The 23,908-nt window shown below is 46.0% G+C and overlaps 1 protein-coding gene across 1 annotated transcript in view; it reads right to left on the reverse strand.

The window, feature by feature from the left end:
* Window positions 1-23,908, reverse strand: part of LOC309564224 (alpha-2-macroglobulin-like protein 1) — a 368,264-nt gene that overhangs the window by 296,537 nt on the left and 47,819 nt on the right. The window contains exons 12-13 of the mRNA XM_082268851.1: window positions 23,644-23,874; window positions 22,049-22,115 (exon numbers count right to left, since the gene is read on the reverse strand). Of these exons, the coding sequence (XP_082124977.1) occupies window positions 22,049-22,115; window positions 23,644-23,874 (298 nt within the window). The remainder of the gene's footprint in view (window positions 1-22,048; window positions 22,116-23,643; window positions 23,875-23,908) is intronic.

Raw genomic sequence — 23,908 nt, forward strand, 5'->3', positions numbered from 1 at the left:
TGCCCTTTCCTGGCAAAGGATTTAGGAGATGTTGAAGATTCACATGCTATAGTCAACAGGTGGTATGTGCTGCCATGGTCTATTTGTAGTGACTTTATTGCCATAATATGGAGTTTAGATTTTCAGGCCATAGATTCTTGCAAGCTATGGCCCTCCCCATTGATATGCAAATAAGCCACTCTGATTGGTTTAGGAGTAAAAGGAACAACATGTCTGTTTTAGATTTGATAACATTTTAAGAAGTTTTTTTATTGCATACACATTGTACATGCTTAAGATAATTAGCTTGTGCATGTTGTAGGCATATTTTTTTTAAAGAAGTAGAAATATATGTAATTGTTTTTAATGTTGGTAATTATTGCAAATGTATGGGATCAACAGGTGGATTGTATCAGTTGTGGATTTTTTACATATGTTCCCATACATGTGTAATAATCTCTCTCACCCACAGGTGGTTATAAAATGGCTGCTGCATATTTAATGAGCCATGTGGTTGTGGGGGATGTGCAGCTATGTGTTGATACACAAAATGAGTGAGGAGTGGTCAAGAGGAATGACCACATCCTGTGGGTGGTCTTATGCATACAGGACTATATAAAAGGAGTAATTTGCATGAGAAGAGTCCATTTGGCCCTTTTCCCTCACCCTCGCTCTTTGGAGAGTCACAGGGAAAACATCCAGGATGTAGCTTTGCTTGTTTGTTCGTTTGGAAGGTTGGCTGTTTGGAGAAACATGTGGCCAAGACCTTTGTCCTGTTGCTGCAGAGATCAATTGGAAGCTGCTGAATCACCACCAGAGCTAAGTATTTATTCAATATTCTTGGGACAAGGGTTGTATGTTTAAAGTGTATTTGTTCATGGTAACTTTTATGTGTAGGGAAGCTTTATGTCCAGTAATGGTAACTTTTAAGATACATTTTAAATATTCACAAGATATGTCAGTGGCTGTCCAGTATACCTGAATTATAAATTTTGTTGTTTCCCACCATTTGATACAACAGGTATGATAAAGTTGAAAACACAAAATCATAAATTATAATATAATGTAAATAAATTTAATTCAATAATGTAATCAAACCAAAAACACTGAAAATAAACGTCAGAGCCATTTCAGCTTTTCCAATTCCAACTCCTCTTAACCACTTGCCGACCGCCGCACGACTATTTACTGCGGCAGTCAGCCGCTCCTGGGCAAACCGAAGTAGTACTACGTCGCTCGCCCAGGAGCCTGTAGGGGGCGAGCGCGTGCCGCCGGAGGCGCGCTCCTGCCCCCGCTCATTCACGGACATCCCCACGCATGTGAATGGCGGCTCTGATGTCCGCTGGCCACTCGCGATCACCCAAAGGAGAGGGAGAAGGATGAGTGGCTGATGTAAACACAGTCGTCTGTCATTCTCCCTGATGTAGGTACAGAGGCTATGCGATTCTGCTATGTAGGATCGTATGTCTCTGTGTTTACATTACAAGCCACTCCCCCCCACAGTTAGAATCATGCCCCTAGGGATACATTTAACCCACTGATCGCCAATAAAGTTAACCCCTTCCCTGCCAGTGTCATTTTTACAGTAACAGTGCATATTTATAGCACTGATTACTGTAGTAATGTCACTGGTACTCCCAAAATGTCAAAAATGTCAGTCAGGGGTCCAATCTGTCAGCCGCAATGTCGCAGTCCTGCAAAACAAAATCGCAGATCGCCGCCATTTCTAGTTAAAAAAAAACAATAAAAATGACATAAATCTTTTCTGTAGTTAGTAAACGCAATAACTTTTGCGCAAACCAATCAAAATATGCTTATTGTGATTTTTTTACCAAAAATATGTAGCAGAAAACAAATTGGCCTAGAATGTTAAAAAATTTTGATTTTTACTTTTTTTTTTTGAGAATTTCATATAAAAAAATGTGAAAAATATTGTTATTTTTTCAAAATTGTCGCTATTTTTTGTTTACAGCACAAAAATAAAAATCACACAGGTGATCAAATACCACCAAAAGAAAGCTCTGTTTGTGGGAAAAAAGGAAGTCAATTTCATTTGGGTACAGCGTCGCACCACTGCGCAATTGCCTGTTAAATTCACGCAGTGCCGAATCGCAAAATAGGGCCTGGTCTTTGAGCAGCCAAATCCTCCGGGGCTTAAGTGGTTAAGGTATTGCATCAAAATTTTGAGTTGAGTAAATCATTGTGGAGATTTTATAAAGTTATTTATTCAGAAAGCCTAACCATTGTGAGATCTTTGAAAAAAAAATATGTTTTTGATCAATGGGGTCAAACCCATAAAAATGCCTTTGACATTTTGAAAAAAGATTTGCAGAATGCTCAGACATCAAGGTCTCGTCCTTCAGGTATTTTTGCTTTGCAAACTCATGTGTCTGAAAATGCAGGGCGCGCCCCCCCCCCCATCGTCTATTTCCCAAAGACAACCTCTGCATATGACGCTGAGTATGTGCACTCAACTCCTTTGGTCGACCATGGCGTGGCCTGTTCTGAGTGGAACCTGACCTGTTAAACTGCTGTATGGTCTTGGCCACCATGCTGCAGCTCAGTTTCAGGGTCTTGGCAATCTTCTTATAGCTTAGGCTATCTATGTAGAGCAACAACTCTTTTTTTCAGATCCTCAGAGAGTTCTTTGCCATGAGGTGCCATGTTAAACTTCCAGTGACCAGTATGAGAGAGTGAGAGCGAAAAAAACAAATTTAACACACCTGCTCCCCATTCACACCTGAGACCTTGTAACACTAATGAGTCACATGACACCGGGGAGGAAACATGGCTAATTGAGGTGTGTACTCACTTTTGTGAGATACTGTAGATAAGTCATGGCAAGTTTTACATTGTAAAGTATATTTCAAAAATTATTTGACATATATGAATGAATTTAGGTTGGAAACTTAGTTCAAATTTGGGTAATAGGTTTTTATGTTACATAGGTACATAGTTAGCAAGGTCGAAAAAAGACATCAGTCCATCCAGTTCAACCTATGATGTGTGTGTGTGTTTGCTGTTAACCATACATTGTTTACCCCTTCATGTTGTGGTCTTAAAGGTGCCCATCTAATAGTTTTTTGAAACTATCGATGCTCCCTGCTGATACCACTGCTTGTGGAAGAGAATTCCACATCCTTACTGCTCTGACAGTAAAGAACCCCCTACGTAGTTTAAGGTTAAACCGCTTTTTTTCTAGTTTTAGTGAGTGGCCACGTGTCTTATTGTATTCGCTTTCTGTGAAAAGTTTGTTCCTTATGCTATGGTCACCAGTACAGTATTTGTACATTGATATCATATTCCTTCTGAAGTGTCTCTTCTCCAGAGAGAATAAGTTCAATGCTTGCAGTCTTTCCTCATAGCTGATGTCTTCCGTTCCCCTAATTATTTTTGTTGCACTTCTCTGGACTGGACTGGGAGTCTTGTAAAGTGGGAGAAAAATCTTTTTATTTCTGGAGTGAATCCCTTTTTTTATACATGCCAGTATTCTGTTGGATTTGCTTGCAGCGGCTTGGCATTGCATGCCACTGCCAAGCGTGTTGTGGACTAGAACCCCCAGGTCCTTTTCCATATTAGATTCACCCAGAGGTTTCCCCCAAGCGAGTGACTTGCGTTCGTGTTTCTGACACCCAAGTGCATTACCTTACATTTTTCAACAATAAACCTCATCTGCCATGTAGTTGCCTACCCCATTATTTTGTTCAGGTCTGCTTGTAAGGTTTCCACGTCCTGCATAGAAGTTATTGGCCTGCTTAGCTTAGTATCATCTGCAAATACAGAGATTGTGCTAGATATCCCATCCTCTAGGTTGTTTATTAATAAATTAAACAGGATTGGTCCCAGGACAGATCCTTGGGTTACCCCACTTTCTACGCCCGCCCAATCTGAGTACTTCCCATTTATCACCATCCTCTGGACTCGCCCCTGGAGCCAGTTCTCTATCCAGGTACTCACGCTATGGTCCATTCCTACGTACCTTATGTAGCACCCTCCTAGATACGTGCTAGGTAAAGCATTTGTTTTGCTCCATCTGCTTATCAGGGGAGCCTGATCTGTTGGTTATGCCTGTTACATGTGTCCAGGTGAGAGTCACTTGGTCTGAGGGAGTGTCCCCACTGTATGAACTAGGGCAGCCTGTTGGACAGTGGAGGAAACCCAGCCAGTGACACACAGGCTTTTGTGGCAGTCCCAGTGGGAGGGCACCACCGCAGTGCATCCTGGCATTGACCATGAAAACTGAGGGCACATGTGACAGGGCGTCTTTGGCGGGAAGCAGAGTCCCAGGAGGAGGGTGAGGGCTGTCTCTCCTTCTGTATGCTGAGGAAAAGGGTCACAGGCGGTCGGCCTGGTGAGATAGGGGTGGAGCTGAGCCATAAATGTCCTGGAGAAACTGACAGTGGAGCTGAGGGCAGAGCTACCTGGGAAAAAACAGTGTCAGTGAGTACCAGGGGGCTTGCCAAGGGGTCTGCCTAGGAAGGGGACCACTCCAGTGAGGTCAGTGGACGGAAGGTCAGCGCACACAGTTAGAGAGAAAGGGGGTGCCAAGTAGAACCCTGAAGAGTAATTTACCAAGTAGTTTACCTTTCAAATACTTTACTCAGAGATGTATAGTAACTAAGTAGAACTACTTCACTACTATACTTAAGTACCAAAAGGCGGTATCTGTACTTTCCTACAGTAGAATTTTTTTCTCCTACTTCCACTTTTACTTCACTACATTTTTTCAATGATTTCAATACTTCTACTCCGATATTTTTTTTTTGTGCTGCAAAGTTACTCGTTACAATTATAAAAAATTACCACTGCCAGAACAGTAGATGGCAGATTTCATGAAGCTCAAAACATGTGTATTATCAGCGCATACGAAAATAAAAGCTACTGTATGTATAAATAAAAGCTGCATTTGAAATAATAAAAAACAATATGATGTTCAAACTTTTGACTTCTTTCTTTAATAACTACATAACACAGTACTTGCACTTTTACTTTCAGTACTTGAGTAGCAATGTTTTTTTCAAAACTACTGGTACTTTTACTTTCAGTACTTGAGTAGCAAAATTAAAAAAAAAACTACTTGCAATACTTAAGTACAAAAAACGTTGAATACTTTAGTACTTCTACTCAAGTCACTTTTTGATCGAGCACTTCCACTTCTACTCAAGTCACTTTTTGATCGAGCACTTGTACTTTTACTCAAGTATGGGTTTTGAGTACTTTATACAACTCTGACTTTACTTCAGTGGCAAGGTGAAGCAGCGGCCTTGCCGCATTCAACATAGCTAGAAGTCCTCAAGATTGTACATAGTTTACTAAGTTGGAGTATCCCACTCATCCCTTCTCCCATCCCATCATAAAATAAAAACAACAAAAACCAAATCCCCTGGACTGTTTACTGACTGAGCCGAGAATCTAAAGTACTAAGAATTCACAAATCGTTGCTATGGGTAACCCAGGGGAACCCGCTTTCAGCGGCTCCCATGGGAGTAGTGCTACACTTAGTTTGTACAGTAAACGTTTGTGGGGAACTGTGTCAAATGCCTTTGCAAAGTCCAGATACACCACATCCACAGGCCTTCCTTTATCTAGATGGCAACTCACTTCATCGTAGAAGGTTGATTGATTGGTCTGGCAAGAACGATTTTTCAAGAATCCATGCTGATTACTACTAATAATACTGTTTTCATTACTAAATCTTGTATATAGTAGGGATCGACAGATATCATTTTTTTGTTGCCGATACCGATATTTTGGCCATCACATATCAGTATCGGCCGATATGGGCCGATATTTTGTACATTTAAAGTTTTGCAAAATAAACCCAAATTTTGACACAAATCTGTTACTGAACATTTTAATGTTTATTTTAGGGATCGACCGATTATCCACAAAGCCGATACATCGAGGGTCGATCTGCACTTTCCCCGATATATCGGAATCGGCCCCTGAGGTTACCGATATTGACGATATTTTGGGAAAGTGCTGTACTTGAGTGATGCCTGCAGCTAGATGCATCACCTCTGTACCGGCGTCCATAGCCGACAGTCGGCTGTCTTGTAATGACAACCAATGCGACTGAGAAGCCGCTCAGCTGTCATTACAAGGAGCAGGAGGGGACGCCCCCCCCACATACCACCTTCTGCGGCTCGCCAAGGTCTCCCGTTCCTCCGGGAGACCCGGGCATCCTAACTGCATGGCCGCTGAAGAGAAGACCCGATCAAAGCCGCATTTGGCTCTGGTCAGGCAGTGGCGTCACTAGGGTAGGGCCAGAGGGGGCCATGGCCCCACCAAAATTAGTCTGTGCCCCACCATGTTCCCCCCCAATTAATTATGAGCAAATACTGTACATTGATCCCCTTCCCCTCCCTCAGCCTTTGCAGTGATGTCCAGGGCTCGGTGCTTAGTTTCAGCCTCGGCTGTGCGGGTTCAGACTTCAGAGCGACCTCCCCCTGGGACAACACACTGTCAACATTCCTCTGCTGTAAACATACTGCATCCCCAGCCTCCCTTTAGCCATGTGTCTTCAGAATGATAACTGTGCAGCCCCAGCGCAGCAGTGAGAAGAGGAGGGGAGGAGAGCCGGGACAAAACCCCTCCTCCCTTCTCCTTCCCCGGGTAATCTGAAATGTCTGTCTGCTGTTTCTCCTCGGCTCCCCTCCCCATGAGGCCGCCTGCACCTGTAGTGGAGTCTGTAGAACAGGCAGAATGTCCCGTCTGGTGCTGCAGCCCAGAAGAAGAAGGCAAACCATGTGTGCAGGGTCTGAGCCGGGAACCATGACACCAGGGGTGGCTGGAGATCACAGGAGCATTGGGAGAGTGACTGTTACCTGACCTCCTGGCCAGCAAAGGACACCAAAGAACAGCTGCATGGAGCTGGTGAGGACTCCATGTTCTAAACAATACTGCCCACAGCCTGCCCACTGCTGAAGAGAGGAGATCCCAGATGAGATGAACGATGAAGCCAAGAAGAGGTAAGGATGAGGATGCATCCAATTTACATCAAGCTGTCTGTGTGGGGGATGGGAGGGGAGGAAGGGAGTGTGAGTAGGGAAGGAAGTAGGAATCAGGTAGGTCAGTGTGTGACTCAGGTAGGTCAGTGTGTGTGTCAGGTAGGTCAGTGTGTGACTCAGGTAGGTCAGTGTGTGACTCAGGTAGGTCAGTGTGTGACTCAGGTAGGTCAGTGTGTGTGTCAGGTAGGTCAGTGTGTGTGTCAGGTAGGTCAGTGTGTGTGTCAGGTAGGTCAGTGTGTGTGTCAGGTAGGTCAGTGTGTGTGTCAGGTGGGTCAGTGTGTGTGTCAGGTAGGTCAGCGTGTGACTCAGGTAGGTCAGTGTGTGTGTCAGGTAGGTCAGTGTGTGTGTCAGGTAGGTCAGTGTGTGTGTCAGGTAGGTCAGCGTGTGACTCAGGTAGGTCAGCGTGTGACTCAGGTAGGTCAGTGTGTGTGTCAGGTAGGTCAGTGTGTGACTCAGGTAGGTCAGTGTGTGTGTCAGGTAGGTCAGCGTGTGACTCAGGTAGGTCAGCGTGTGACTCAGGTAGGTCAGTGTGTGTGTCAGGTAGGTCAGTGTGTGACTCAGGTAGGTCAGTGTGTGTGTCAGGTAGGTCAGTGTGTGACTCAGGTAGGTCAGTGTGTGACTCAGGTAGGTCAGTGTGTGTGTCAGGTAGGTCAGTGTGTGACTCAGGTAGGTCAGTGTGTGTGTCAGGTAGGTCAGTGTGTGTGTCAGGTAGGTCAGTGTGTGTGTCAGGTAGGTCAGTGTGTGTGTCAGGTGGGTCAGTGTGTGTGTCAGGTAGGTCAGCGTGTGACTCAGGTAGGTCAGTGTGTGTGTCAGGTAGGTCAGTGTGTGTGTCAGGTAGGTCAGTGTGTGTGTCAGGTAGGTCAGCGTGTGACTCAGGTAGGTCAGCGTGTGACTCAGGTAGGTCAGTGTGTGTGTCAGGTAGGTCAGTGTGTGACTCAGGTAGGTCAGTGTGTGTGTCAGGTAGGTCAGTGTGTGACTCAGGTAGGTCAGCGTGTGACTCAGGTAGGTCAGTGTGTGTGTCAGGTAGGTCAGTGTGTGTGTCAGGTAGGTCAGCGTGTGACTCAGGTAGGTCAGTGTGTGTGTCAGGTAGGTCAGCGTGTGACTCAGGTAGGTCAGTGTGTGTGTCAGGTAGGTCAGCGTGTGACTCAGGTAGGTCAGCGTGTGACTCAGGTAGGTCAGCGTGTGACTCAGGTAGGTCAGCGTGTGACTCAGGTAGGTCAGTGTGTGTGTCAGGTAGGTCAGCGTGTGACTCAGGTAGGTCAGCGTGTGACTCAGGTAGGTCAGCGTGTGTGTCAGGTAGGTCAGCGTGTGACTCAGGTAGGTCAGCGTGTGTGTCAGGTAGGTCAGTGTGTGTGTCAGGTAGGTCAGTGTGTGTGTCAGGTAGGTCAGTGTGTGTGTCAGGTAGGTCAGTGTGTGACTCAGGTAGGTCAGTGTGTGTGTCAGGTAGGTCAGCGTGTGACTCAGGTAGGTCAGTGTGTGTGTCAGGTAGGTCAGCGTGTGACTCAGGTAGGTCAGTGTGTGTGTCAGGTAGGTCAGTGTGTGACTCAGGTAGGTCAGCGTGTGACTCAGGTAGGTCAGTGTGTGTGTCAGGTAGGTCAGCGTGTGTGTCAGGTAGGTCAGCGTGTGACTCAGGTAGGTCAGTGTGTGTGTCAGGTAGGTCAGTGTGTGACTCAGGTAGGTCAGTGTGTGTGTCAGGTAGGTCAGCGTGTGACTCAGGTAGGTCAGCGTGTGACTCAGGTCAGCGTGTGACTCAGGTAGGTCAGTGTGTGTGTCAGGTAGGTCAGCGTGTGACTCAGGTAGGTCAGTGTGTGTGTCAGGTAGGTCAGCGTGTGACTCAGGTAGGTCAGTGTGTGACTCAGGTAGGTCAGCGTGTGACTCAGGTAGGTCAGTGTGTGTGTCAGGTAGGTCAGTGTGTGACTCAGGTAGGTCAGTGTGTGTGTCAGGTAGGTCAGTGTGTGTGTCAGGTAGGTCAGTGTGTGACTCAGGTAGGTCAGTGTGTGTGTCAGGTAGGTCAGCGTGTGACTCAGGTAGGTCAGCGTGTGACTCAGGTAGGTCAGCGTGTGACTCAGGTAGGTCAGCGTGTGACTCAGGTAGGTCAGCGTGTGTGTCAGGTAGGTCAGCGTGTGACTCAGGTAGGTCAGCGTGTGACTCAGGTAGGTCAGCGTGTGACTCAGGTAGGTCAGCGTGTGTGTCAGGTAGGTCAGTGTGTGTGTCAGGTAGGTCAGCGTGTGACTCAGGTAGGTCAGCGTGTGACTCAGGTAGGTCAGTGTGTGTGTCAGGTAGGTCAGCGTGTGACTCAGGTAGGTCAGTGTGTGTGTCAGGTAGGTCAGCGTGTGACTCAGGTAGGTCAGCGTGTGACTCAGGTAGGTCAGTGTGTGTGTCAGGTAGGTCAGCGTGTGACTCAGGTAGGTCAGCGTGTGACTCAGGTAGGTCAGCGTGTGACTCAGGTAGGTCAGTGTGTGTGTCAGGTAGGTCAGTGTGTGTGTCAGGTAGGTCAGTGTGTGTGTCAGGTAGGTCAGTGTGTGACTCAGGTAGGTCAGTGTGTGTGTCAGGTAGGTCAGCGTGTGACTCAGGTAGGTCAGTGTGTGTGTCAGGTAGGTCAGTGTGTGACTCAGGTAGGTCAGTGTGTGTGTCAGGTAGGTCAGTGTGTGACTCAGGTAGGTCAGCGTGTGACTCAGGTAGGTCAGTGTGTGTGTCAGGTAGGTCAGTGTGTGTGTCAGGTAGGTCAGCGTGTGACTCAGGTAGGTCAGTGTGTGTGTCAGGTAGGTCAGTGTGTGACTCAGGTAGGTCAGTGTGTGTGTCGGGTAGGTCAGTGTGTGACTCAGGTAGGTCAGCGTGTGACTCAGGTAGGTCAGTGTGTGTGTCAGGTAGGTCAGTGTGTGTGTCAGGTAGGTCAGTGTGTGTGTCAGGTAGGTCAGCGTGTGACTCAGGTAGGTCAGTGTGTGACTCAGGTAGGTCAGCGTGTGACTCAGGTAGGTCAGCGTGTGTGTCAGGTAGGTCAGCGTGTGACTCAGGTAGGTCAGCGTGTGACTCAGGTAGGTCAGTGTGTGTGTCAGGTAGGTCAGTGTGTGACTCAGGTAGGTCAGTGTGTGTGTCAGGTAGGTCAGCGTGTGACTCAGGTAGGTCAGCGTGTGACTCAGGTAGGTCAGTGTGTGTGTCAGGTAGGTCAGTGTGTGACTCAGGTAGGTCAGCGTGTGACTCAGGTAGGTCAGTGTGTGTGTCAGGTAGGTCAGTGTGTGTGTCAGGTAGGTCAGTGTGTGACTCAGGTAGGTCAGTGTGTGTGTCAGGTAGGTCAGTGTGTGTGTCAGGTAGGTCAGTGTGTGTGTCAGGTAGGTCAGCGTGTGACTCAGGTAGGTCAGCGTGTGTGTCAGGTAGGTCAGCGTGTGACTCAGGTAGGTCAGCGTGTGACTCAGGTAGGTCAGTGTGTGTGTCAGGTAGGTCAGTGTGTGACTCAGGTAGGTCAGTGTGTGACTCAGGTAGGTCAGTGTGTGACTCAGGTAGGTCAGTGTGTGTGTCAGGTAGGTCAGTGTGTGACTCAGGTAGGTCAGCGTGTGACTCAGGTAGGTCAGCGTGTGTGTCAGGTAGGTCAGCGTGTGACTCAGGTAGGTCAGTGTGTGTGTCAGGTAGGTCAGCGTGTGACTCAGGTAGGTCAGTGTGTGTGTCAGGTAGGTCAGCGTGTGACTCAGGTAGGTCAGTGTGTGTGTCAGGTAGGTCAGCGTGTGACTCAGGTAGGTCAGCGTGTGACTCAGGTAGGTCAGCGTGTGTGTCAGGTAGGTCAGTGTGTGTGTCAGGTAGGTCAGCGTGTGACTCAGGTAGGTCAGTGTGTGTGTCAGGTAGGTCAGCGTGTGACTCAGGTAGGTCAGCGTGTGACTCAGGTAGGTCAGCGTGTGACTCAGGTAGGTCAGTGTGTGTGTCAGGTAGGTCAGTGTGTGTGACTCAGGTAGGTCAGCGTGTGTGTCAGGTAGGTCAGTGTGTGTGACTCAGGTAGGTCAGTGTGTGTGTCAGGTAGGTTAGCGTGTGACTCAGGTAGGTCAGTGTGTGTGTCAGGTAGGTCAGCGTGTGACTCAGGTAGGTCAGTGTGTGTGTCAGGTAGGTCAGCGTGTGACTCAGGTAGGTCAGTGTGTGTGTCAGGTAGGTCAGCGTGTGACTCAGGTAGGTCAGCGTGTGACTCAGGTAGGTCAGCGTGTGACTCAGGTAGGTCAGCGTGTGACTCAGGTAGGTCAGCGTGTGTGTCAGGTAGGTCAGTGTGTGTGTCAGGTAGGTCAGTGTGTGTGTCAGGTAGGTCAGTGTGTGTGACTCAGGTAGGTCAGTGTGTGTGACTCAGGTAGGTCAGTGTGTGTGACTCGGGTAGGTCAGTGTGTGTGACTCGGGTAGGTCAGTGTGTGACTCAGGTAGGTCAGTGTGTGTGTCAGGTAGGTCAGTATAAGAGTGGGGTAAGTCAGTGTAGTGGTTTTGGTAGGTCATTGTAGAGGCAGGTAGGTCATATGCGTTACATGGGCAGGGCAAAGGGGTGGAGTTAAGGGCGTAGCCAGGGGGGCGGCAAAATGAGGTTTCGCCTAGGGTGTCAAAAATCCTTGCACCGGCCCTGTGCACAGCGGAGCGGCATTACGTCGGGGAGAGTGCGTGGCACGCATCTGCACACCAAGCACCAGCCCACGCGACCGACCGGATGTACGTGTCAGACTCAGCACAGCAGTCACGCTGTCCACACTGGGTGTCTGGCTTGTCGGGACCAGACGGTGAGGCGGCCTCGGCGCGGAGGCAAGGCCAAGCAGAGGAGTGGAGGAGTCTCAGACTGAGGAGCCGAGCCAGGCCAGCAGCAGCAGGACACGAGGAGCAGCCGCAGGCCGGCATCGGCTTAGAGGTGGCACTGGCAGCCTCAGCCTGCCTGGGAGGTGAGTCACTGGAGCAGTGAGACTGAGTCCACTCACTGCCCAGCCATTTGTAATAATGCATCATACCACCATCACACGCACACCCAACAATTGTCAATGTGGATGTGGACAGTGCTTGACATGCCAAGCTGACAGAATTTTATAGCTGAACAATGCTGTAAAATTCTGTCAGCATACTCAGCATGTCAGCCCACATTGTCATTTTCAGGGGTATGAGGGTGGTATGAGATGCAAATGTGCAATGGACTCACATTGAGTTCACTGCACATTTGCATCTCATACCACCCTCACCCCTGAAAATGACAATGTGGGCTGAAATGCTGACCGAATGTCCCCGGACCTGCTTCTTGTGTGCTGGCTGTGTCTGGTTCCATTGCTGCGTACTGCTTCCTCGCCTTACAGGTGACTCCGCTAATGCTGTCTGTATGCTCTGGGCCTTCAAATATATAGACATGAAATATTGGTGACTGATGCCCATTGTCATGAATATTTCATGTTTGTCTTTATTTGGCCAATTTATCACCAATGTTTCATGTTTTATGCTATTGAAGGCCCAGAGTGTGTGGACGACATCAGTGGAGTCACCGGTAAGGCGAGGCAGCAGCATGCAGCAGAGGAGCCAGACACAGCCAGCACACAAGGAGCAGGCCGGGGACATTTTTAGAGGTGGAAGGTAAGTGGAGCAGTGAGTCCACTGCACATTTCCTTTCTCGTACCACCCTCACACCCCTGGAAATGACAATGTGGACTGATCCACTGACAGAACTTTACAGTTGAACATGGCAAACATGTATAATGCATGTCTGTAAGTTTGCTATGTCCAGCTGTAAAATTCTGTCAGCGTGTCAGTCCACATTGTCATTTAATGTTTATGCTTTTAATATCCATTGTCAGGAATGCTTATCTCCGGGGAATTCACATGAGCTGGGATAGTGTCAGTAAGGGGGGGGGGGGGGCAGTAGTTAGTGGGATGCGGGGCAATAGTTGGTGGGGTGGGGGTCTGTCAGTGAGGGGTGGAGCAGTAGTTGGTGGGGTGGGGGTCTGTCAGTGAGTGATGGGTCAGTAGTTGGTGGGGGTCTGTCAGTGAGGGGTGGGGCAGTAGTTGGTGGCACCAAGTATTTCCCGTGAAACGTTGACGCTCATGTGTATTGTATTTTCAACAAATAAAACAAAGTGAATTTGTAACAAGGCCTCTGGAGTGCATTCTATTATAGATAGATAGAGTGTATATGTATGTGTGTGTGTGTGTATATATATATATATATATATATATATATTGCGTTTTTATAGTTGGCCCCCCTACTTTTGTCCCTGTCCCCCCATGTGCCCCCCCTAAATATGAAAGCTGGAGACGCCACTGTGGTCAGGTCTCCATGTAAAAACCCGTAAATCACTTCCAGGTATTCGGCGCCAGAGTAAAAAAAAGGACTGCATTCAAAACAGCCAAACTTGGCTGTTTTAAATGCTTTTAAGTGCAGAAGAGGGGTTTGGGGTCTTTTAGACCCCCAGATCCCTCCACAACAGTACCTGTCAAATGTACAAATAAAAAAAAAAAAAATTAAATTTACAAATATATCGGTCAATATCGGCCGATACTGATATTCAGTGGCCAAAATATCGGTATCGGCAACGAAGATCCGATATCGGTCGATCACTAGTTTATTTATTAACTTTTTTAACATTAAGGGCTCATTCTTCACACCTTAACTTGAAAACTGATAGGAAAACGGCACTTGCAGGGACATCAGTTTCACTATTTGAATGATGCATAAACTGCTGCAGTAGTGCACTCTCTCACTGCAATAAATTTAAATCACTACAGCACCAGTGCAATCAGTGGCAGCAAAACAGCTAGAAACAAGCTAGACAACAGATAGACAGTGGATTGGAGTCAGTGGACTACTGCTGCAATAGTGCACTCACTGCAATGATTTTAAATCACTACTGCAGTCAGTGCAAAACTGCTAGAAAAAAGCTAGACAACAGCTAGACAATGGATTGGACTTGAGTCAGTGGACTACTGCTGCAGTAGTGCACTCACTGCAATGATTTTAATCACTACTGCAGTCAGTGGAAAAAAAGCTTGACAAAAGCTAGACAGTGGATTGGAGTGGACACTAGTACTACTCTTTTCAATACTCCCAGTTAAGTAGAACAATATTATACTGCAGAAAGCAGAACATTTTAGCATGTTCATGTTCACCTGTTGTTCACCTATGTTTTTTCATATAAAAATTACCACTTCTGTCAATTACTGATTCCTTCAAATAGAGATGAAGTTCATCATCCAGGCTCATTATTGCAGATTCAGAAGAATCCTCCACATGAGGCCCCAATAAAACACTGAAAATGTCATGATCAATTCGATCACAATGAAGAAGATTCTCTTCTGTTCAATGTCGTCTTTTTGGACATTTTTCTGTTTTTGCAGCATGCTGCTCTATCAGATTATAAAAATGCTGTTCTGGACTTTTTGACAAGAACCTCCTGCACCTCCTGTTGACTATCTTCTGTCAGCCATTGTTTTGCCTTGGCCAATACATCATAAGAAGAGAAAGCATGGTTCTTGTTTTGAGGATTCAAAAGACTTGCCAGCACAACATTTTTAATCTCTTCATGCTTCTCAAAACATATATCAATCAAAGCTCTCTGGCTTGACAGACCATCATTTGAAAGTTGGAGGGTGTTGTGTGCCATGACACTGCGGTCTGACATATCAGAAAGCCTCATTCCTTTCCGCATGTTTGCTCCGCTGTCTCGAAGGAGCACAAGCATCACTCGGTCTTTGGTGATTCCCCATTCTTCAAGCATGCCTAGAAACATTTCTCCACTGTACTCCCCAGTGTGGGATCCTTGTATCACTTTTGTAATCAAGACCAATTGCCTTTTTGTCTATCGGCTGTCAAATAAGTGGCGTGTAAGATTCATTAGTGACTCTGTTTGTCCTCTTCCTGACCAGCAGTCAGTCGTGGATGAGAGTGAGTTGCCAGCATTCTCTGGTTGCAGCATAGCCTTTACTTTGTCAACGACCTTTTGTTGAATCTTTCCCAGCATTTCCGTTCGATAATATTTCTCACTCTTCAGTGTGTAGCTTGGCTCAAGTATGGACATCAACCGCTTAAATCCTGAGTCAGACACCATTGTAAATGGCTGGTTATCAGTGACCATCATCTCTGTGATTACTCTGTCCATCAGTTGGGATCTTCCATCTGAATCTAAACAGTGACACTGTTTTTTTTTCTGAAACATATTGGTTATTGTTGCCTGTGATAGTGGAGGAGGTATTTTAAAATCACAATGATATTCATTTTGTTTTTTCTGTGCTGCATGATATAATTCAATATGATGAACTCTCAGATAGGCCCAAAGATTTGACGTATTTTAGTTTTTTGCAGCTACTGATCCCATGCTTATATTGTTTGTGCATGTGTTGCACACTGCTGCTTTTCCTGGAGATGGTTGAGACGAGAAATAGTCCCAGACCACACTTTTACTTTTTCTTTCTTCATCCATCTCCATTGCAATTTGAAAGAGACAATAAGGTTAAAAAAAATGGCTGGCTGGTTACTGGCACCCTGCCCTGCTGTCGGTGGCTTGCTGACATCCTGTTGTGGGTCGGTGGCTGACGCCTGGCAGTGTGGGTGGCTTGCTGGCACCCTGTTGTGGGTCGGTGGCTGACACCTGGCAGTCTGGGTGGCTTGCTGGCACCCTGTTATGGGTCGGTGGCTGACGCCTGGCAGTGTGGGTGGCTTGCTGGCACCCTGTTGTGGGTCGGTGGCTGACACCTGGCAGTCTGGGTGGCTTGCTGGCACCCTGTTGTGGGTCGGTGGCTGACGCCTGGCAGTGTGGGTGGCTTGCTGGCACCCTGTTGTGGTTCGGTGGTTGACGCCTGGCAGTGTGGGTGGCTTGCTGGCACCCTGTTGTGGGGTGGCTGGCTGCTGTCACCCTGTTGTGGGTCGGTGGCTGCCGACTGGCAGTTTGGGTGGCTTGCTGGCACCCTGTTGTGGGGTGGCTGGCTGCTGTCACCCTGTTGTGGGTCGGTGGCTGACGCCTGCCAGTGTGGGTGGCTTACTGGCACCCTGTTGTGGGTCAGTGGTTGACGCCTGGCAGTGTGGGTGGCTTGCTGGCACCCTGTTGTGGGTCGGTGGCTGACACCTGGCAGTGTGGGTGGCTTGCTGGCACCCTGTTGTGGTTCGGTGGTTGATGCCTGGCAGTGTGGGTGGCTTGCTGGCACCCTGTTGTGGGGTGGCTGGCTGCTGTCACCCTGTTGTGGGTTGGTGGCTGATGCCTGGCAGTGTGGGTGGCTTGCTGGCACCCAGTTGTGGGGCGGCTGGCTGCTGTCACCCTGTTGTGGGTCAGTGGCTGATGCCTGGCAGTGTGGGTGGCTGTCTGGAACCCCTGTTGTGGGTCAGTGGTTGATGCTTCGCAGTGTGGGTGGCTTGCTGGCACCCTGTTGTGGGTCGGTGACTGACGCCTGGCAGTGTTGGTGGCTTGCTGGCACCCTTTTGTGGGTGGCTGGCTTGGTCACCCTGTTGTGGGTGGCTGGCTTGGTGTCACCCTGTTATGGGTGGCTGGCTTGCTGGAACACTGTGGTGGGTGGCTGGCTTGGTGTCACCCTGTTGTGGGTGGCTGGCTTGCTGGAACACTGTGGTGGGTGGCTGGCTTGGTGTCACCCTGATGTGGATGGCTGGCTTGGTGTCACCCTGTTGTGGGTGGCTGGCTTGCTGGAACACTGTGGTGGGTGGCTGGCTTAGTGTCACCCTGTTGTGGGTGGCTGACTTGCTGGAACACTGTGGTGGGTGGGTGGCTGGCTTGGTGTCACCCTAATGTGGGTGGCTGGCTTGGTGTCACCCTGTTGTGGGTGGCTGGCTTGCTGGAACACTGTGGTGAGTTGCTGGCTTGGTGTCACCCTGTTGTGGGTGGCTGGCTTGGTGTCACTCACCCTGGCCTGTTGTGGGTGGCTGGCTTGCTGGAACACTGTGGTCGGTGGCTGACTTGGTGTCACCCTGTGGGTGGCTGGCTTGCTGGAACCCTGTTGTGGGGTGGATGGCTGGCTGCTGGCACCCTGTTGTGGGGTGGGTGGCTGGATGCTGGCCTGGCACCCTGTTGTGGGTTGATGACTGGCGGCTGACACCCTGCTGTGGCTGGCACCCTGTGGTGGGTGGCTGGCTGACAGCCTGTGGTGGGTGGCTGAGTCCAGGGCCTGTGGGTGGCTGGTTGGCACCATGACCGGACTGCAGCTGCACACACTGTCCGAGGCGTGGGAGGTGGTCTTAGAAGGCAGAACGTGTCAAATTATAGGCCCAGCGTGCGGAGACACATGAAGCAACACACGCAATGACATCACGTGTGCACAGCGCACAATATCGGTAACTTCCAGGGCCGATTCCGATATATCGGGGAAAGTGCATATCGGCCCTCGATATATCAGCCTTGCCGATAATCGGTCGATCCTTAGTATATAGTCCCTTAACATCCCCTCCAAAATCTTGCAGACTACTGATGTTAGGCTGACTGACCTATAGTTATACCCGTGATATATCTTGGGCCTTTTTAAAATATTGGTACCACGTTGGCTTTTTTCCAATCAGCTGGCACCATACCTTTCTGTAGACTATCCATAAAGATCAAAAATAATGGTCTGGCTATCACCTGAGTTCTTTAAGAAACCTTGGGTGCAAGCCACCTGGTGATTTATTTATGTTAAGTTTCTCAAGTTTAGTTCTAAGTCTGTCTTCTGTTAACCATGAGGGTGCTTCCTGAGGTGTATTATTTATTTTAACATTACAAGCTGGGTTAGTGTAGCCCCCCCCAATTATTTTGTGAAGACTGAAGAGAAGAATTTATTTAGCACTTTCGCCTTCTCTCTTTCCTCTGTGGCCAGATTCCCTTCATCGTCTTTTATGGGGCCAATGTGTTCTGGTCTCGCTTTGTTACTATTTATATACTTAAAGTATTTCTTGTTTTTTTTTTTTTTACTCTCCTCCGCTATGAGCCTTTTGTGTTCTATTTTAGCTGCCTTGATTTTGCCTTTACATTTCTTATTACACTCTTTGTAATGTTGGAATTCTGCCAATGACCCCTCAGCCTTATATTTTTTTTGAAGGTCTTTTCTTTAGTTTTAATATGCATTTTTATGTTGGAGTTAAGCCACCCAGGGTTTATTTTTGCTCTTTTAACCACTTAAGCCCCGGAGGATTTGGCTGCTCAAAGACCAGGCCCTATTTTGTGATTCTGCACTGCGTGACTTTAACGAACAATTGCACGGTCGTGCGATGCTGTACCCAAATGAAATTGATGTCATTTTTGTCCCACAAACAGAGCTTTCTTTTGGGGGTATTTGATCACCTGTGCGATTTTTACTTTACTTATGTTTACTATAAACAAAAAAAGAGCGACAATTTTGAAAAAATAGCAATATTTTTCACATTTTTTATATGAAATTCTCAAAAAAAAAGTAAAAATCTAAATTTTTTAACATTTTAGGCCAATTTGTTTTCTGCTACATATGTTTGGTAAAAAAAATTGCAATAAGCGTATTTTGATTGGTTTGCGCAAAGGTTATTGCGTTTACTAACTACGGGAAAGATTTTTGTCATTTTTATTGTTTTTTTTTAACTAGTAATGGCGGCAATCTGCGATTTTTTTTTTTTGCGGGACTGCGACATTGTGGCAGACAGATTGGACCCCTGACTGACATTTTTACACTTTTGGGGGTACCAGTGACATTACTACATTAATCAGTGCTATAAATATGCACTGTTACTGTAAAAATGACACTGGCAGGGAAGGGGTTAACTTTATTGGTGATCAAGGGGTTAAATGTGTCCCTAGGGGAGGGATTCTAACTGTCAAGGGGCGTAGCTTGTTAGATCATAACAGAGACATACGATCCTACATAGCACGATCGCATAGCCTCTGTCATGATCTAAGGGAGAATGACAGATGGCTGTGTTTACATCAGCCGTCTGCCTTTCTCCCTCTCCTGAGCGAGATCGCGAGTGACCGGCGGACATCGGAGCCGCTGGTTACATGCGCGGGGATGTTAGTGAACGAGCGGGGGGTGGGAGCGCGACGCTGGCGGTGTACACTCGCCCCCTACAGGCTCGTGGGCGAGTGACGTACCCATACGTCACTTTGCCCAGGAGGGGTTGACCGCTGCTGTATATATTTGTGCGGCGGTCGGCAAGTAGTTAAACATATTCTCCTTTGGAATTCACTGGCTAATCACTTTATTTAGTATGTTCTTGAAGCACTCCTGGTAAATAGTAGGTCTAGCACCGCATTGTTTCTTGTCGGTGCGTTCACCATCTGACCCATGAAATTGTCTTGCAAAACATTTAGGAACTGTCGAGCCTTGGATGAATGCGCGGTTCCTTCTGCCTAGTCTATATTGGGATAATTAAAGTCCCCCATTATAATGACATTTCCCATCCTTGCTGCCTCTCCAAGCTGTGATAGGAGGTCCCCCTCCCCCTCCTCCCTCTGGTTTGGGGGCCCTTTAGCATACGCCCAATATTACTTTCCCCATAGTGCCTTCCCTTTGAAGTTCTACCCATAGGGATTCTACCTTTTTTTCTGAATTTTCCATTGCCAGCATCATTTTGTTTACATGTCAGCTGTCAGCAGGGAAGCCAGCTGACAGCTGATGACTCATGGGTTGTTAAAGCGGAGTTCCACCCATTTTTAATAGGTTGGAATACATAGATCTTTGTAATCCCCTTTAAAATGGCTTTTACCAATGGAAACTTTTTTTTTTTTTTTTGCTAGTAAATACCTTAATTTTGGCTTTATTCCTCCTCTCCTCGCTTCCTGGTCCGATCGGCGATGACGTCATTTGGCGATCCGCAGTGTCTGCTGGGATGTATTCTATTCCAGAAATCTCAGTAGCTGTATCTGTACTGAGCCGTGCCTGCCCCGCCTCCGCCCCGCCTCCTCTCATTCAGTTGCATTGTATGAATGTATTAAGGCCATTCTCTGCCCCGCCTCCACCCCGCCTCCTCTCATTGAGTTGTATTGAGAGGAGGCGGGGCGGAGGCTGGGCAGAGAACAGCCTTAATACATTCATACAATGCAATTCAATGAGAGGAGGCGGGGCGGAGGCTGGGCAGAGAACAGCCTTAATACATTCATACAATGCAATTCATTGAAAGGAGGCGGGGCGGAGGCTGGGCAGAGAACAGCCTTAATACATTCATACAATGCAATTCAATGAGAGGAGGCGGGGCGGAGGCTGGGCAGAGAACAGCCTTAATACATTCATACAATGCAATTCAATGAGAGGAGGCGGGGCGGAGGCGGGGCAGGCACGGCTCAGTACAGATACAGCTACTGCAAGTAGAATACATCCCAGCAGACACTGCGGATCGCCGAATGACGTCATCGCCGATCGGACCAGGAAGTGAGGAGAGAAGGAATAAAGCCAAAATTAAGGTATTTACTAGCAAAAAAAAAAAAAAAAGTTTCCATTGGTAAAAGCCATTTTAAAGGGGATTACAAAGATCTAAAGTTCCAAAAATGGGTGGAACTCCACTTTAAGGATGTGGCAGCTGGCTTCCTGGCCTGCTGCTTAATAACCAGCTATTCTTCACACAGAATTCAAATTGGTCGATCATTTTTCGACCGATCCAAGTTTGAATCATTCTAAAAATGTGGAATTTGTTGGAAAATGAATAAATAAAACGAAATTTAACAAAAACGAAACAAAAATTAACGAATTCTGAATTGTAATGAAATTAGTAACATAAAGAATATATACAAAACAAAATAAATTTTCCCATTCTGCACATGTATATTTTTACCAATTACCAACCAATTACCTGTCATATATGGTGCTTTTAATATATTGTCTGTTTCTTCCTCCTTAGTTTTTTTTTTTTTCTTTTTTCCCTTATATTATGCTTCACTATTGCTGTTATATGTTTTGATTTGGGGGGATCGTTCACTTCTTGTCCTGTAATTATATTTTAATATGTATATCTGCATTTATAAATTTGCCTTAGGGGGATTTTTATAAGCAGGATTATTGGTCCCACTATGTACTGCAGCTGAATGGGTTGGGATTCCTCGAAGGGGAGTGGCACACCTCACTGATTGGTTTCACCTTAGGTTTGTGGTCATAAGAGGGTACCTGCACCTGGGGTAATCAGTAATGAGTAAGCACAGGAGTGTGAAACGCATCTACAGATCAGTTGTGGGCTGTGTGCATGTCTTCATGTAACTTTTTATGGATATCGAATTAAAGAATACTTTATCTTTGGATGTGCCGCACTTTTCTCTTTCTTCTTAAAACAAATCCTAAACACAATTTTGCAACTTTGACGTGTTAGAAAAACTGTAAATATCATCGCAACTACTTTGTGTATCCAGGTGAATTATACCTTGTTTTTTTCCCAGGACAAATTGAGCTTTCATTTGGTGAGAACAGTAACAAATCATTAAAAAAAAAAAATCATTTTTATTTTTTACCTCTATATTTTTTGCTTTTACCATAACTTACCACCAAAGAACAACCCAAAATAAGTTCTCCTGATAATCAAAGTGATACCATAAACTGTATGTGTATGCTTTTTGTTGTTTGTACCCATAAAGCCCCAAAACAATAGTGCATATTTAGCTTTTTTTATCCTACCTAAAACACACTGACACTAACTGACCCTGATACGAATTTAAAAAAATGCTTTTTTAAAATAAATCCTACCTAAAAAAAATACTAACTGTGCCCTTTGGCCTTGACCTTGACCTAACACTAACCCTGACACTGACCTAGATCAAACCTTGATATAGCTATTTATTCTTTATTATTTTTTAGTATTATTTTATTACATACACTTTTGTTTGCCTACATTTTGTCCACTAGCAAGGAGAGAAAGAGACAATTTATGATACAATGTTCAGAGGATAGCCAATCAGAGGATATCACAGCAATCAGGTGATCGGGCACCGGGACTCCCAGTCTCGACTCCCAGTTCCTATTACCGTTAGTATGAGACCCAGGACTCTCAGTGAGAGTGTCCATATTGTGCAGCTCATTCCCAGCAGAAATACATGTATATACTGCCTCCTGGAAGAAGATCCACTTCAGTGAGGCTACATACCGTATACAGTATGTGTACAGGTGGCAAGGGGTTAAGTATTTCATTTTTTTGTGACAAAATTCTTTACCTTCATTTCCCTTGGTAATTGGTACTGACAAAAATCCAGACTGCTGAATTGATCCTTTAGAAGTTACCTGAGAATATGAATAAAACATTATTAGGTTCCTTTTTCATACTCAAAGAGGAACTTCAGCACCTACTGGTTATACTAGATACTAGTTTCTGGCTTCCCTATCTTCATTTCTTTCACAGTTAACTTCCTGGAACAAGTATACAGGTTAGAATCAGACTAAAGACAGAATTCTGCCTACTTATTTTCCTTGCAGCATGTAAAGTCATCATTGGCAGGGTCCATTTTTTATCTCAGTACAGGTTACCTGAAAGGGTATCTCCCCTTTCGTAAGAAAAAATAGCAAATAAAAAAAAAAATATATAGCATATACAATTGGGACTTAAGTCATATTGTTATTGAATGTTATGGACTTCTTCAGAACTGTTCTGAAGAAATCCACTGATTGGTGGACAAAACATACATCAATGGAGTGACATCACACCCAGATGTGGTGCTCGTATGTCCCCATGCCAATTCATGTCTATAGGATGGATTGAAATTAGCCGACTGGTTTTGCATTTGTGAAAATATTTAGGCATTATATAACAAGGGACCAAGGGATATTAGCCGTGGCAACTCGAGAGGCGCCATCCAGCTGAGTAACACATGGAGGGTGAAGCAGTAAGTGGACACAAACTTTAGTGGGGGAGTGATATCCCGCAGCTTTGCTTTTGTGCTCCCTTCCTTTCTGTCAATACTCACGCTTCTCAGAGACTTTTGACTGAACTTTAATTGTCACATGTCACAGGTCTGTTGCTTAGTGGCCAAATAGAAGTCCATAGACATCGCCATAGGGTGCTGAATACTGACAGTTAATAATACTTATAATACCTTAAGTGTTCATCCAAATTTGAACCATTATATAGGCAGGTATACACACTAATCACTTAGTCCCTTTAGGAATCAAATTCAATTCCCGTGAATCTGCAGGGAAACAATCTGGATTGTTTTTATCTGTGTTGGATGTACAGTATGTATTGATGTTTTTCTACCTTTGGAACGTGTTTGGTTTTTCTAATTACTTGTGGAATTTTCCACATAATTTGTGACCATTTCCAATAAACCTAATTGTATACTACACTGCATGGGTGAATGATATTGCCTACTATCCCACAGTCTGTTCTATAGAGCTGTTTTTTTCTGGAATCTAAAAAATGCTTCAAATTCTAGGGTATTTTGCTTTGTACTGGGGGCAGTCCCTTCCAACATCCCCCTCTTCTGTTTGCCAACTGGATTTGAACAAAGAAATTCAAATGACACCACGTTACATATACAGTGTCAGTGTTTGCTCTATAGTAGGATTGCAGTAGAGCTACCATACACATTGACCTCCACACCAAAGCTGACAGACTCCTACTTTGCATTTAAATTATTTTATCTAAATTGCATTATAATCCTGCTGTAATCATTTGCTGTTTGCTATTAAAAGTTTTTTTAATTTTTATGAAAGTAAAAAAGTACTTCTTATCTTTGAGTGCTACATGTAGATGAAGTACCACAACAACTATACTTGACAATGAGCAACCAGGACTAGAAAAATCAAGGCTTACCAAAAAATGCAAATCCATGTGCTTGACTTTATCCTCCAGCTCTGTGCGCTTAATGATATATTCCACCTTGGCCTCATGCTGTCCCTCACATGAAAGAACCACATCATAGGAGTGGATTTTCAGGAAACTCTTGCTACGAGAGTAGGCAGAGTTAAGGTTCAGTACAGCAGAACCATATTCTGGTCTAATAAATCCATGCACATATTTTGGCTCTGATAGGTTTGTTCTAGCCTAAAAAATAAACAACAGTAAAACATTTAGATAA

Source organism: Pelophylax lessonae, assembly GCF_965119305.1.
Source record: "Pelophylax lessonae genome assembly, chromosome: 9".
NCBI lineage: Eukaryota > Metazoa > Chordata > Amphibia > Anura > Ranidae > Pelophylax > Pelophylax lessonae.